Source organism: Panthera uncia, chromosome C2 (genome assembly GCF_023721935.1).
Source record: "Panthera uncia isolate 11264 chromosome C2, Puncia_PCG_1.0, whole genome shotgun sequence".
Classification (NCBI taxonomy): domain Eukaryota; kingdom Metazoa; phylum Chordata; class Mammalia; order Carnivora; family Felidae; genus Panthera; species Panthera uncia.
The window spans coordinates 129,181,264-129,197,525 of record NC_064810.1 but is presented as its reverse complement, the minus strand read 5'-3'; the positions used below and the strand labels follow the sequence as shown (position 1 = coordinate 129,197,525).

Sequence of the window (16,262 nt, the reverse complement as noted above, 5' to 3'; positions counted from 1 at the left end):
AGTTAAGTTTTTGGAGTTTTTTTGTTTTTTTGTTTTGTTTTTTTTTTTGTTTTTTCTTTTTTTAGACTCCACAATATTACCAGACCGTATGGGTTTTGGTTTTTTCTTACTTTTTTTCTCCTAGTTAATGCCTTACAGGGTCCATCCATATTTTCACAAACTGGGTCTTTCTTTTTTTTTTTTTTTTTTTTTTTGGTTGAATAAGATTCCATTTTGTATATATACCACATTTTCTGTATCCATCAATGGACCACTTAGGTTGCCTCCATGTCTTGGCTATTGTAAGTAATGTGGTGAACTCAGGGATGCAGATATCCTTTTTAGTTAGTGTTTTCATTTCCTTTGGATATATACCCAGAAGTGGAATTGCTGGATCATAAGGTAGCTCTAAGTTTAATTTTTTGAGGAACTTGCATACTATCTAAATACTAAGAATGAAATTGCCGATTTAACATTTTGGGGTCTTTTTTACTTATTTTGTTTGGTTGTATTTTTTTCAGTGAGTACTTTTTAAAAAAAGATTCTGTGCCTGACTTCTTGAAAGAGCACAGAAATTATAAATGAAAATTTTTATCCAATAAGAAGAGATAACTTCAATAAAATACACTTAAATGCCTGGACTGGGTTCTAAATTAGACTTGTCTTTTTTCTTTTGCAGCATTTCCTTTCCATTCTTAGTTACCTAGCTTTCTCCAATTCCTTCCACCTTCGTTCTCAATTATTTGTGCTATTTATCGAACACAAATAAGAACTGGTTTGATACATTGCATTTATTATGCATTGCAGTTTTTGAGCAGAAGTTCATAGAACTAGCTATTGTACTTCATCAAGAAAATATTTTTGTAGCTTGAAACACACTCCTGTTCTTCGCCAGGCAGAACAAATGGAAGTGAAAATAGAAGTTACATTTAAAATGTGCAGAATTTGGTTGCTGGGAAAATACTTTACTGCTGTGTTAATGCACCTACAGATAAAGAAATACATTTGCTATTCATTTCCCTTTCTAAAAGGGTGTAGCCAGCTTATATACCCTGGAAAAATATTTTGAACTTAAAGAATATCATCCAAGATTTCCTGGCATGGGAAATGAACTTTTATTGTTTTATAGACAGTATAGTCTCACTAGAGGCTAACATAGAATCACCATATATTATTTAAACTGCATAGCTTCTGAGAAATATGGCCCCGTCTTGGGTTATAGATTCAGCAATGTCATTCAGGAATAAAATTAGGACTTCCAACTAAAGATAGCAAAGTCAAGGTGGGTTTTTTTACTATTCTGTTTTGTGCAACTTACCAAAAACAGCACAACTTAAAAAGAGATTAACAAAGAATGACCACAACTTCAAGCCACACGTGATGGCAAATATTGGCCAATTCTTTTTAAGTCTAGATCCTAATGAGGGGAGGCTTTGCAAAGCTGATAAGCTGAAGCAGGGATCAGGTTTCTCTGAAAGTAGCTTCCAGGTTTTGAGAAGATTAGGGAATATACATAGAAGCAGTGTAGCAGAGGAGGCAGAAATCATGGGAAACTGAAGCATATTTCATTTTTATTTTTTTAATATGTAATTTATTGTAAAATTGGTTTCCATACAACACCCAGTGCTCATCCCAACGGGTGCCCTCCTCAGTACCCATCACCCAGTTTCCCCTCCCTCCCACCCCCCATCAACCCTCAGTTTGTTCTCAGCTTTTAATAGTAACATAAGCATATTTCATCTATAACCAGCAGTCTGGGCCATGGAGGCTATAAAGACTGAAGAAATGGTGACTATAACAATACAGAGAAGGTATGATTTGAGGGGTTTTATGTGAGCTCCATGAATCTCTTAAATGCCCACATTTGAAGGAAAAGGGTAGCCATGAGGTAGAAGAAATACTTCATGATGAGAAAGGGTTTGATTCGACATCCCTATATCAAAGCTACTGACCCAGGTTCAGCTACACCACATACAGGTGTTCAGTAAATAGGTGGCCCGTATCAAAAGTGATTAATAATCAAAAATATTAATGATCTTCATTATGAAATGATTACAAATTAAGACCTACGCATAGTAAGAATAGGAAAATTACATGAGCAAAGGACAAACAAACCTCATTAGAAGAGGAACTATTCAAGGGAAAGGTAGAACACCTCTGGCAAATAGTTCTCTAAAGTCTGAAAAAAACTAAGGCAATATGATTACTCTAAAAAAGCCTAAAGAACTGACAGGATGATGGAAAGTGAAGAAAGTAAGCTGCTAGTGTTTGGGGAGCAATGAAAGTCTAAGATAGGTTATAAGCAACAAACAAATTAGAATAAATAAGATTGAATACAGTTGGGCATATGGTAATCAGGAAGCCACAGAAGCTGTGATAGAGGTAGACAGCGGAGAGCCAACAGTGAGGAGTAATATAATTTGTATTACTAAGTTAAACAGATGAATGTAAAAAATATTCAGAAGTATAATAAAAAGAATTTTTTTGTAAAACAGCTCAAATATGGAGGTATTTGAAAGGCATACTCTGACTCAGAAAAAAAAAATGGATACAAAAACAGGAACACTGAGCTACATCTTAGTGAAATTGCCAAACTGCTTATGTAAAGAAAGAATCAGGAGAATTTCCAAGCAGGAAAAATAGAAAACTCAGTTTGTCTTCAGCCTTCTTCACAACATTTGGGGCCAAGAGGGAGAGCAGTAGAATAGCTATAGAGTTCTTTTTTTTTTTTTTCCAACACTTATTCATTTTTGAGAGACAGTGTGAGTGGGGGAGGGGAAAAGAGAGAGAGAGAGACAGACACAGAATCTGAAGCAGGCTCCAGGCTCTGAGCTGTCAGCACAGAGCCCAACGCAGGGTTCGAACTCAGACTGTGAGATCATGGCCTGAGCTGAAGTTGGACGCTTAACCAACTGAGCCACCCAGGTGTCCCATAGAATAGCTACAGAGTTCTGAAGGAAATCCAGGGGTCCAAGATTTTTATGCCCACCCAAGTTGGCCTGTGAACATACAAGTAATTAACATGATAAAGCCTTTAAAACTACAAGTAGCATAGCCCCCATTTATTTTGTTTTTCTATTAAATTCAAGTAAAATTAAATGTAAGATTTTAATTCTAGAATAGCATAAATACCATGATCCCTCTTTAATCAAAAGTACTACTATTTAGAACTCTGTAAATGCATAAAAAGATGTAAGGAGGGGCAACTGGCTCAATCAGTTAAGTGTCCAACTTCAGCTCAGGTCATGATCTCATGGTTCATGGTTTGAGCCCCATGTCAGGCTCTGTGCTGACAGCTTGGAGCCTGGAGCCGGCTTCGGATTCTGTGTCTCCCTCTCTTTCTGCCCCTCTCCTGCTCGCGATCTGACTCTGTCTCTCAAAAACGAATAAACATTAAAAAAAAAATTTTTTTAAGATGTAAGCAATCATGATTACCAAATGTTAATAATAGTCATATCTAGATGGAGGATTTGGGATGACTTAAATTTTTATTCTTTTTTTCCGCATTTGAATATTTACATATCTGTATGTATCATTTTTGTAACAGTAAAGTCATTATCATCCTTTCAGAAGGAAGAAAAATCTATACCACTGACTGAAGAATTCTAAAACGTAGGTAGATAGAAAGCATTGAGGACTTCTCGGTGCAACAGGATTCTGCTGAACTGAGAAGTGGTTGGAGGATGGTCAGGGGTAGAGTGTGGCATGCTGGGAAATAACAGCACTTGACCAAATCTGGCCTTGATTCATGTGACAAACATTTACTTAACACCTACAACGTACCAACAACTCCACTAACCACTAGAGCAACAAAATCAAATAAGACATAATCCTTGCTCTCAAGGAACCTAGAATCATGTTATGGATTCTATAGATGGTGTCTCAACCTACTGTTGACATTGGACCAGACGATTCTTTGTTGTGGCAGCTATTTTGTGCACTGTAGGATGTTTAGTATTATCCCTGGCCACTAGGTGCCCGTAGGACCCCTAACTTGTGACAGTGAAGACCGTCTCCAGACATTGCCAAATGTTCCCAGAGAAGGGGGTTTGCTAAATCCCCATGTTGCGGTTTGAAACCACTATTGTAGAGGGGGACAGACCTGCAGGGGTGATAAGCTGTAACTGGTGCTCTGCCAGCAGTCTGTAACGGATTGGATTGGGGTAGGGGTCCGGAGTAGGATCAGGGCCAGAAAGCCACAGTGCTGGGGGCAGGGAGGCAGGAATGGGAGACTGGCTCTTTCTGAGCCCAGATCTACTGAGAATTAGAACAGATTCTTGTGCCATGGATAATAAGAAGCAACTGTAGCCTCAGACTAAAACATGGCCTTCAGTCCTATTCCATCTAGAGGGCTGTTACGCTTTGCCCTTTTCATTTCTCTTGGCACTTCTGTAGAGGCAGCTTGAAGTGCCCCCAGGCAGTCATTCATCATTGTGAATGAGTGTTTGCCACTAATGTTCAGTATTAATGTGATATTTCGCCATTAAAAATGCCCTGATTTTTTTCCCCGGGGATTGTGTCTCAAATCAGTCCATATCTATCAGAGAAAGTGGGCTCGGCTAAACTACCAAAGCCAGGCTAGGTGGGACCAACAAGACTGAGTATCCTGTTCTGGGTCTTCTTACTCCCAGGATGTCTTTGGGGATATTTTCTTTCTTGCTGTGTTCATTCACTTTTCCTTTCACAGGTAAGTTCGGCTGTCTGGATGTGTTACTACATAACGGCAAGCCCATGGGCCAACATTAAGACATTTTGGGATTTAATCTTCCCCATTTAAAACATTAAAAATTTTAAAGCAAAATTGTGGAATTACCTCCCCTATTTCCTTGTTTTCTTTTTTAAAAAATTTTTTTAATATAAAATTTATTGTCCAATTGGTTTCCATGTAACACCCAGTGCTCATCACCCATCCTCCCCTCCCTCCCATCCCCCATCAACCCTCAGTTTATTCTCAGTTTTCAAGAGTCTCTTAGCGTTTGGCTCTCTCCCTCTCTAACTTTTTTTTTTTTCCTTCCCCTCCCCCATGGTCTTCTGTTAAGTTTCTCAGGATCCACATAAGAGTGAAAACATATGGTGTCTTTCTCTGTATGACTTATTTCACTTAGCATCACACTCGCCAGTTCCATCCACGTTGCTACAAAGGGCCATATTTCGTTCTTTCTCATTGCCCTGTAGTACTCCATTGTGTATATAAACCACAACTTCTTTATCCATTCATCAGGTGATGGACATTTAGGCTCTTTCCATAATTTGGCTATTGTTGAGAGTGCTGCTATAAACATTGGGGTTACAAGTGCCCCTATGCATCAGTACTCCTGTATCCCTTGGGTAAATTCCTAGCAGTGCTATTGCTGGGTCATAGGGTAGGTCTATTTTTAATTTTCTGAGGAACCTCCACACTGTTTTCCAGAGTGGCTGCACCAGTTTGCATTCCCACCAACAGTGCAAGAGGGTTCCCGTTTCTCCACATCCTCTCCAGCATCTACAGTCTCCTGATTTGTTCATTTTAGCCACTCTGACTGGTGTGAGGTGGTATCTGAGTGTGGTTTTGATTTGTATTTCCCTGATGAGGAGTGACATTGAGCATCTTTTCATGTGCCTGTTGGCCATCCGGATGTCTTCTTTAGAGAAGTGTCTATTCATGTTTTCTGCCCATTTCTTCACTGGATTATTTGTGTTTGTTTATTTTTGAGAGAGACAGAGAGTACAAGTGGGAGAGGGGCAGAGAAAGAGGGAGGGAGGGAGGGAGGGAGGGATACACAGAACTGGAAGCAGGATCCAGGCTCTGAGCTATCAGCACAGAGCCCGACGTGGGGCTCAAACTGACGAACCGTGAGATCATGACCTGAGCTGAAGTCGGATGCTCACCCATCTGAGCCACCCAGGTGCCCCCCCCCTTTTTTTTTTCAGTCTCTCACACCTACCCAACGCATCTCAAACCCATGACTTCCATTTAAAGTCTAAATCCCAGGGGTGCCTGGGTGGCCCAGTCAGTTAGGCGTCCGACTTCACCCCAGGTCATAACCTCGCGGTTGGTTGGTTCGAGCCCCACGTAGGGCTCTGTGCTGACAGCTCAGAGCCTGGAGCCTGCTTTGGATTCCATGTCTCCGTCTCTCTCTGCCCCTCGCCTACTCGCATTCTATCTCTCTCTGTCTCTCAAGAATAAAATGTTAAAATTTTTTTAAATAAAGTTTAAATCCCAAATAGCCACTAATGAAAGTGCTAGATGATTACTTCTAGAGATGTTTCCATGATGTGCATGAATGGTAGATTAAAATCTTTATCCTCTGTCAGGCTTCTAAACTCCTGCCGAGGACCAGAAGTCATTTTTGCTTACTACTACTCACCCCAGTGCCTCTAAGGAGCAGGAGCTCAATGTTGAGATGACTAATTTTAATCAAGCTCTTTCAAAGTTGAACCTTAAAGACACAGACACCAAATGTTTATTGATGTTATTTCAAACACTGTGACCATGGACCAGAGAAAAATTTTTGGATGTAAAGTCCAGTTTCATATCCCTTAAATCATATAGGATGCTCTTTATTTTGACTGAATGTAGGTTCAAGTTGTGCCTGCCACACCCAGATCTATCCACTTATAGCCCAAATCTGGCCATGTACATTTCCTGCTTTAAGAGAGCCAGTAGTTTCTGCTAAATGGAGTATGAACCCTTCAGTTAAGTAACCCTACTACTCCCCTCTCTTCTGACACCTTTGTCCTAGAAATGCCACCATTAAATACACTTCCTATTTTCCTGCCTCTACTTCATTACTTAGAAAGTAATACCCTTTACTAGAAAGAGTTGTTTCATTTTCTTCTGTGAAACTCCTATACCTTCTGTGAAACTCAGATCAAAAATATCTTCTAGGGCACGTGGCTGGCTTAGTCAGTAGAGCATGTGACTCTTTAATATTAGGGTCATGAATTTAAGCCTCACATTAGTATAGAGATTACTTACATAAACTTAAAATCTTCTTCAGGGCGCCTGGGTGACTCATTTGGCTAAGCATCCAACTTTGGCTCAGGTCATGATCTCGCAGTCTGAGTTAGAGCCCCGGGTTGAACTCTGTGCTGACAGCTCAGAGCCTGGAGCCTGCTTTGGATTCTGTGTCTCCCTTTCTCTCTGCCCCTCCCCCACTCGTACACTGTCTCTCTCTCTCTCTCCAAAATAAACATTAAGAAATTTTTAATTACAAAAAAATCTTGTAGGAATATTTTCCTAATCTGATAAACTGGATATAATTGCTTTCTTCGAAACCCATATTTCCATCTTCTCCTTTCTTATGGCATTTGCCATACTATACATTGTAAATATTGTAATATTTATGTCTTCACCCCCCCCCCCCCAAATCCAAAGTATGAGCATCCTCTGAGGTCACAAACTGTGTGTGTGTGTGTGTGTAATCTTTATGGTTCCCATTCAATATGCTTTGTGGGTAATAGATGATTGGTAGATATTTTTATGAATGAGACTGAAGTGCATTAAACCAGATCAGATAAACTCTTGTACTAAAGGAGTGGAGAGAACTTCTTTTCCTCCTGATGGAGAGGATTTAGACTCTCCTCTCAACATGAGTCATTAGAGTTTTAAAGAAATGGGTCTCCATTTCTCCAGATATACACAGTCTGTTTCCTAGATAACAATAGAAGTTAACTGAAGTGTGATTGGAAGAATTTAAAGTCTGGCCTCACATTGAATTTTGATCTGAATCTCTCAAGTTTCCATCAAGAAAATGTTGTCTGATATTTACTGAATTTTGCAAATCTTGGTGTCAATTTTGCTGTAACTTTGAGAGATCATAAGTTAGACAATAAAATGTCTCTGTGTGATTTACAGATCTATAATATGTTGATCTGAAATATACCCAGACCCTAATCTTATATATGAGAGTATTAGGAAAATTTCACTTGATTGTGTAGCACTATTATTTTAATTTAATTTCATTAGCATACTGAATTGAGAATTTTTGAATGCTTGGGATGATTCTTTAATTTTTAACAGGTAAGCATATTGTTTGGCTTTTTTGGGTAAAGGGGTATAAAATTAGTCTGGCTATCTTTAGATTCTGAAACTATAAAGTTCATGGAGTCAATTCTCCCAGCTTTTTCTCTGGCTTCCTGCCTTTTGGCTACTACACTCTTGATTTTTGGGTTGTTAGTACTTTGGAAAAGTGAAAAGAAATTAAATTTGAATCAATCAATTTTGGAGCTTGTGACCAGTTCTAGTAATAGTTTAGGGGAGGGCAGATTATTGACTACAATCTGTTCTAAGTATGTACAGATTTCAGTTGTCTATTATTTTTTATTACCTATTGCCCTAGGATAAGAATTCAAAGTTGGCAGGATGCCTGGGTGGCTCAGTCTGTTGAGTGTCTGACTCTTGATTTCGGCTCAGGTCATGATCCCAGGGTCATGGGATCGAGTCCTGTGTCGGGCTCCACACTGAGCATGGAGCCTGCTTAATACTGTCTCTCTCTCTGCCCGTTTCCCCCACTGCTCCCATGTGCATGCTCTCACTCTCTCTCTCAAAAAAAAAAAAAAATTAAAAATGAAATTCAGAGTTGGCAACATTTTACTGTCATGGTGCAGTGGATAATTAAATGTTTTAAGCAATATGTGAGAACTTAAAAAAAAAATGCCTTAGCGTGTTCATTACTAATTTAAATTAAATATAGAAAGCATTTTTTTTTTTCAGAGTTAATGGTATCTACCTTTTGTCCTACTTTAGGGAGCTCATGGCCGAAGGGGACATACAGGCCCACAGGTACAGTGATTTTTTTTTTCTTAACTCCAAATGATAAGGGTTCTGTGTCCAGTCAAGGAGTAATAAAGGCTCTGGGAAATCTCTTTCAAGACTAAAGTTCTTTCACTTTTTGATGATACCTGTTTTGGAATAAAATACTAGAAAACTTTTAGGCTACAATTTAAAAACTTTTAGGCTACAATTTTAGGCTAAATTTAACTTTGTTCAGGTATCAAGTACAAACTAGTAACTCAGTTGAGTAATCTTTCCTTTAGATTTTTGTTCGGTTGACTCTGGAATCTTACAATTTATATAAACCCTTTTTAAAATGAGAGTACTGTGAAACTCTAATACAAATTGGACATTCTGAGTGTTTTGTTCAAAACACTTGACCATACCAAATATCATATCCTATCTTCTTTATACGTGTTAGTGATGTATTATACATGTCATCTATAAGATTTATGAAAAATAAATTATGACTTGGAATTTATAAAATTCAAGAAAAACACATTCTCAGGTTGAAAATACAATGAGGATAAACAATAAATCCACTCTCGGTCACATCATGGTAAAACTCTGGAATGCTAAAGAAAACATCTTAAACACTACCAGAGAGAAAAGGCATTTTATCCAAGGGTAACAAATTATATTGCAGCAGACTTGTATTCAGCAATAAAATATTCAAGAAAGCAAAGTAATATTTTACAGGTGCAGAAGAAAAATAGCTGTTAATCTAGAATTCCATACCTAGCTAAACTATGAATAAATATATAGACGTTTTCAGATGAAGACTAAGAGAGTTTACCATCCACAGACATCACTCCATTCCACACACACATTTCAAGGTTAGACTTCAACAAAAAGGAGAGCAAAACCAGAATAATGGCATGAAAAGAATGAAATGAAGCTGGGGAAAGTGTTGAGAAATTTCCTCTTTCTGAGATCTAGGAAAAAGCATTAATTAGCAGGGGACCTCTAATCACATCTCATTGTGTAACAATTGAGGCATAAATTTAGGCTATTTCAATAGTTGACTAAATTAAGCCTTTTAATCCTTTTTTTTTTTTTTTTGGAACTCTTATCTTTGGCAGAGTTCAAGAGCAATGTGAAGATAATGCTTAACTTTGATTCATAGATATTTAATCTATTTGAATATAAATATAATGTAAGATTTCCAGAGACTTATTAAGAAAATGTGAAGTAAATTGTGAGTTTTTTCAGGCCAAACGCCCAAGTTAGATATATTGGAAATGTTACAGAAAAAAAAGGAGTATGTAAGTGTGCATATGTATAAAGACTGAAAGCAAATGTACCAACATAGTAGCCTTGGTTATCTCTGCTTTATAAGATTATAGAAAAATTTTATTTCTTTATTTGTATTCTCCCTTATTTTTCATATTTTTTCCAAAGATCCTGCACTGTATTGTGATTGAAAATATACAATGTTGTACATGAAGAAAGAAGACAAAATTCTCAGGAAACAGTGTTAACAGGTTGATTTCTCTCTCACCACAGGGGAAAACAGGCATCCCAGGCCCAGATGGACTTGAAGGCTCATGGGGACTTAAGGGCCCTCAGGTACATATCAGTACTAAACAGAATGTGACAACATGAAGAATCTGGAGATTTGATGGAATTCATCAAACCTCTTTGCAGAATTACAGATGCTTAAAGTGTTTTCAAAGTAATAAAGTAAGGAAGTGACACAGTCTTGACTTGACCAGCATTTAGTCTCCTTTATTTTGTGCCTCAAGAGGTGAAAGGAGAATGAACATGCTGGATAGGGTCCCTGTGCAATAACTCCAAGCTAGCTGGGATGTTCTAGGGAGACCTTAAGCCAAAGAAAATGTTGAGCCTCAAACTGGGAATTTTGGTCCATGTAGCACAGTAAGAGCTCAGTGTTACATATTTGGACGCCTGTGTTGTAGAAAAGTTGGCTCTACTCTAGGAAAGAATTGTTCCAAATACAGCTGAAGTCTTCAGGGTGTTCTATAGCATGGCACTCAGCCTGTCTTTCTTGTTCACTTCCCCCAGAGAGCTGCCTCCAGCACTTTTTCTTTTCTGAGGAAGAGCCCATGGTTGGCTCTTACACTGATCACATGAGGGGAAAGGAAGCATGTGCCAAAATGTAGCCTGAAATAATACTGAAAAGGGAAAGGAAGTCCTAGAAAATGCTGAGATGAAAGAAAAGAGGTCAGAGTATAGAAAGTTAGAACGTATTTTTTCTCAAACTTGGCTTTGAAATCTTGAGAAATAATTTTGCTGTTTGGCAAATGCAGAGCAAGCAATGGTTCTATAATTTTTCAAGGTTTTAATCCACATAGTTTTAAAAAATTAACAATTGTATGTTGGCACCATGGTGCATGAAAGTTGGGCAAAATGTCCTTAGACATCAGATGAAAAATTTTGTCCACATTTTTACCAAGACTTGAGAGGGGTAAACAATCTGCCCCCTTGGACCTCTATCTCTTTTGAGCTTGATTGCTTTTTTCTGTTTTTCTTGCCAACTGAGGAAAGTTCACTTGTCTTATCTTGAAGTGAGAAATATTTGCCACTGGGGTTGTGGGGAAGCATTTCAATAGATTGGCTGGCTTTATTTCATGCTAAACAAGTAATAAAACAACATCCCTTCTTCTACTCTTTCTTCATAACAAAATTTAAAAGGAGATGGAAAAGCCAAACACAGCATGAAGGTTTATCTGCCTAATGTATGGAAGCCATGATTAACAGGCAATATAATATTTTACAAGTAGAAAGATCCAAATTTTACCTTACCACATGCTGTATCTTACGACCAGTCTTCAGTGTGATTATTGAATTGAAATTTATTTTAATGTTTCATTGTCAGATTACATAAGGATTATTTTCTTTATCACATAAGAAATGTATGCATTTGGAGTCTAAAGATGCTTAGGATAATCAGAAAGCAATACTGAAATATTCAACCGTTGAGTATTTATTCAGTTGACTGTAAATGCCCAACTGCCGAAATTGCAGATTGGACCCTTGTATACATGGACAGAGGGGACACTTACAGATCAAGACAGAGCCAAGGGCATGGCTAGAGTTCTCTTTCCAGTTTCTGTCCACATGACTGACTTATCATGTCCATATTTAATACTCAAGTTATTATTCAAGTGTTCTCTTTTAGAAAACAAATAATGCTTTAATTCTCTATATGTAGGGTCCCAGAGGAGAGACTGGTATGAAAGGAGAAAAAGGAGGTCTGGGAATTAAAGGTCCTCAGGTATGTAATGAGAGAAAGGGAGTACACTTGGCTTTGATCTTGGCTTTAATGTGGATGTCCTTGCAGTGTCTTTTCTTCAGAAGGAGCTATTCATTGCCTGTGAACCAGCAAAGGTTTGACTTCCGCGTTCAGTGTGGTGGCCACATCGCATTGCGTTCCCTACCTTGCCGGATGGGCTGTCATTCTGTCAGACCCAGAGGTGGAGATGGCTTCTAGCCCTCTTTGCCTCAGCAGCTCAGCGGTTACTTTGAAGTTAAGAATTCCTCCTCAGTAGAAATGGGGTCATGCCACTCCTCTGATCTCAATCGTTAGGGGCTTCCCATTGCATCCAGGATACAACCTACTTCAGTGATCCTCAACCTAGACTCACGTCCTAATCTCCTGGGAAGATTATAAAACACTCCACCACCTGGAACCCTCTTCACATCATTTAAATCAGAATCTCTGGAGGTAAGGACAGGGTACCGGTAACTTTGAATTCTCCCCAGGTGATTCTAACAGACACACCCTGTGATGGGACTGACTTTCCCACATCACTTCTCCAACTTCAAAGTGCCTAAGAATCACCTGGACAACTTTTTAAACTGCAGATACAGATCGGAAGGTCTGGGGTGGGGCCCGAGATTCTACACTTCCAATGAACTCCCAGGTGATACCGATGCTGCTGGTTCCCAGACCACACTTTGAGTAGAAAGGCCCTACCTGATCTGGCCATTGCCTAACTGCTATTATAGTATACATGTGTTTAGCTTGTTGTCTCCTCTTGTAGACTTTAATCTCTCTGAGGGACAGAATTTTGTCTTGCGTATATCCCAGAGCCTAAAACAACAGGGCTGCCACACAGTAGAGCTCAACATGTATTTATATAATGAATCAATTAGTAAATGAATGAATGAGACACAGTTGGGACTTGCACTTGGATAATGGGATAAAGGGAATGCGTTACTTTGTGTCCATTAGGCAATGGTCCAACACGTACGTGGATGTGTTCATCATCAAAATAGTTAAGCTATTTGCATAAACCTATATCTCATGACACAGTATTTTAAAGCATATGAATAACTACTCGTGAGGATATTTGTTCCCAATTTTGATGAATGTGCTCCTTCAAACAGCATGAAAACTTTAAAATTTCATTGTAGGACTAAATTGATGAAAAGTATTTTGCATTCACATCCTTGAATCATTAAAAACGCTGCCACCACCAATTGGGATTTAAAAAAAAAAAGCAAATGCCAAGGGAAATGTATATCAGGTGATTATCTCACCTGTTTATATAAAATATTAAAATGTAGATGTGTTAAATCCAAAGAGTTTGGTAATTCCCTTCTCTACAATCCAAAATTGTATCCAAGTGGCTGTTACTCAAATAAGCTATTCCATTTGCCCTATAGTGTACTTCTCTGAGTGAGTCCCCTTTAATCTTGCTTTGGCAAGATTGATCATAGTTATAAATCATTCAACCTCTTGGCATTGCCAGCATTAGTCAAAAGGCACAATTTCTCTCTACCTCTTCCATTTATCTGGCTAGAAATCATGGCTTGCTTTCTTTGCTTGCTTTTCTTGAAATACCCTTGTCAACACAGTGAAAGTGCTATTTCAAAGATGTGTAGAATTTTCTATATTCAGGACATGATGGATGAGACTTCAAAATTGTTGTTTCCAAAGGAAAACCACGGGAGACCAAACCAATCATATATACAAGAGAGTGTTATTCTTTATGGGCTCTATAAATCCACTGACACGGGCTTCATACAGCACACACGAATGAGCCATTTAGGTGGAATAACGGGAGTGTTTTTTAATTGCAGGCCTTAAGGCTTTTCTTAGGACATACATTTGGCAAAAGGATGTGAGTTGTGTTGACAGTGTTCTGAAGACTTATTAATTCATGCAGTGTTGGGGAATTCTGCATAAATCAAAATGTGCTAATCCAACCAAGTATATGGCTATGATATGAAAGAAGTACAGTCTCTGGCATAAGAAAAAAGACACAACCTTGAAAAGAATGGCATTTTCTTTCATACCTTCCTTCTCGTCTGGTTTACCCTGGGGTACCACACTAACATAACCAATGCCTAGAGGAAGAAAGGAAAATCAGACACCAATCCTAATTCTAGTTAGTGTTGGAATTATTCTGTTTGTTTGTTTTTAGCGAAATAATCACTAATGTCAGGCAATACCCAGAAAAATTGGAATTATTCCATGTCAATTTGGGATATAAAGTAGAATTTCTGTTGTCATCTTTACCAAGCGTAGCATAGTGGTCAGGGGCACAGTGTCTGGAGCCAGGGTGCCTAAGTTTGATTGCCAGATTTGTACTTTCCTATCTATCTTTGTGGCTTTGGGTAATTTGTTTAACCTCTCTATGCCTCAATTCTCTCTGCTGCAGAATAAGGATAGTAATAGTATCTACTGCATCAGGTGGAAATTAAATGGTTTAATATACGTAGGTTCTCAGAACAGTGCCTGCGGTGTAGTAAGCACTATGTAAATGTTTAATACTACTGCATTGCATCAGTATTATCTAATTTAGCAGGGACATTTTATGCTCAAAGTATGCGAGGAGTCTCCAGTGTAAGAAAGGCCGTGGTAATACTAACACTAATAATCTGTACTGCAGTGATTGCATTTCATCATTCCGCATAATCTAGGTTCAATGATCCATCAACTACTCCTTTTCCTCAAATATTTACTGAGGGCTTCCTGTGTGCGTGTTCTGTAGTAAGATAAAAGTGCACGCTCCCAATCTCATAAAGGAGACCGATACAAACGAATAGTTGAGATGTGATGTACTAAATGCTAATGTAGAATTACACCTCAGGTAGAATGGTGGGACAAAGGATGGCTTTAGAGCAGAAGAGTGGTTTCGCTTTTGCAGGATAAGGAGGTGTTTTCCAGTGACCAAGGGAGAGGCAGGCATCTGGGAAAAGGAGCCAGAAAATCTAAAAAGAGATATCAAAGTGAGTTTGGGGAACGATAAATGATCCAGTATGGATGGAGTGTAGGAGGCATGAAGGATTAGAAGTTGAGTTAGAGGCTATGTCCTAGATTAGCACTGTCAAGATCAACACCTCAGGTGTCTCGGGTTTGTTCTTGCATTAGCCCACCAGCAAGGGCTGGCCTCTTGTTTTTTGATTTTCTCAGAATTAGCTCATATCTGACTCTTAAAGATGCTGAGCATTTAGTCTCCTTGAGTAGTTTTTGCTCACCCTGATATTTACCGGTTGTCCTTGTAGGCAAGGTTTTGCCCCCAAGAAAATAATAAGTGACAGGATTCCTTTTAAGCATGAGAAGAGCCTGCATCTCTTGTCCCTGCCCAGCCACATCCCATTCAAAGTCGAGGTGTCCTTGGCACTGTAGCAGCCATTAATCCCCAAATCCTAGTGCTATCCTTTCTGATCAGATACTATCTAAGGACAATTTTTAAAACATTTAAACTCTAAACATCTCCTTTATATCATCACTTAACACCTGTATTAAGCAGTTGCGATTGCAGAAGACTCTGTCACAGAGTCTGAACACAAGCAAAAGACCCCCAGCCCAAGTCCCCATATTGTAGGGTAGATCTGGCCCCAGCCTCCTGCATCAAGTTTGGAGATTCACATTTTTAAAACTCCAATCTCAGCTGATGCATGAATAGTAGAGTTGGGGAATCCTGTCCCCAAACAGTCTTCAAAATAGCAGGCAGAGTAGCTAGGAGTTCAGAGTCAAAATCAAGTCCAGTTCCCATCTCACCCTCTTATTAACAGTGATCTGGGGTTAAATATATTGAGAATTTATTTTTTATCGGTAAACAATGGTATCAATAATATGTATCTCACTGTGTTGTTGTAAGGATTGAGAAAGTCTGGATAGTGTAAACATATACCTCTTAGCACAGTGCTTTGCACAAAATACTCGATAAAAGGTTGCCATTGCCACAAAGCCGATGGAGATTTGATCTCTAGCTGGTGTCCTTTTCCTTTAAATGCCCTAAGCTTCTTTTTATATTCCATAGCTGCTCTTGGCCTCAAATCAAGGTAACTTTTTGGCTCTTTGATATCCTGGGGTTGCAGGGAATTTTTCACCTTTCCTTTAAAAACATGGTGCCCTATACAACCAGCAGTATTTGAATAGGTAACCTATCTGGATAACCATTCAATGAAGCTTGAGGCCTATTCAAGCAATCACAAATGCCAGTCTGGTATTTTGTGTGGTCCTGCATAGGAAACAGGATCAGGTTCTCTGATGTTCTGATGACCAGGCTCTGTCTGCATCCATCCATCCATCCCTCTGTCCCTCCATTTG

The 16,262-nt window shown here is 38.8% G+C and overlaps 1 protein-coding gene across 1 annotated transcript in view; it reads left to right on the top strand.

Moving 5' to 3' along the window:
* COL6A6 (collagen type VI alpha 6 chain) overlaps positions 1–16,262 on the top strand; it is a 118,328-nt gene that overhangs the window by 41,686 nt on the left and 60,380 nt on the right. The window contains exons 20-22 of the mRNA XM_049629836.1: positions 8,708–8,743; positions 10,241–10,303; positions 11,910–11,972. Coding sequence (XP_049485793.1) covers positions 8,708–8,743; positions 10,241–10,303; positions 11,910–11,972 — 162 coding nt within the window. The remainder of the gene's footprint in view (positions 1–8,707; positions 8,744–10,240; positions 10,304–11,909; positions 11,973–16,262) is intronic.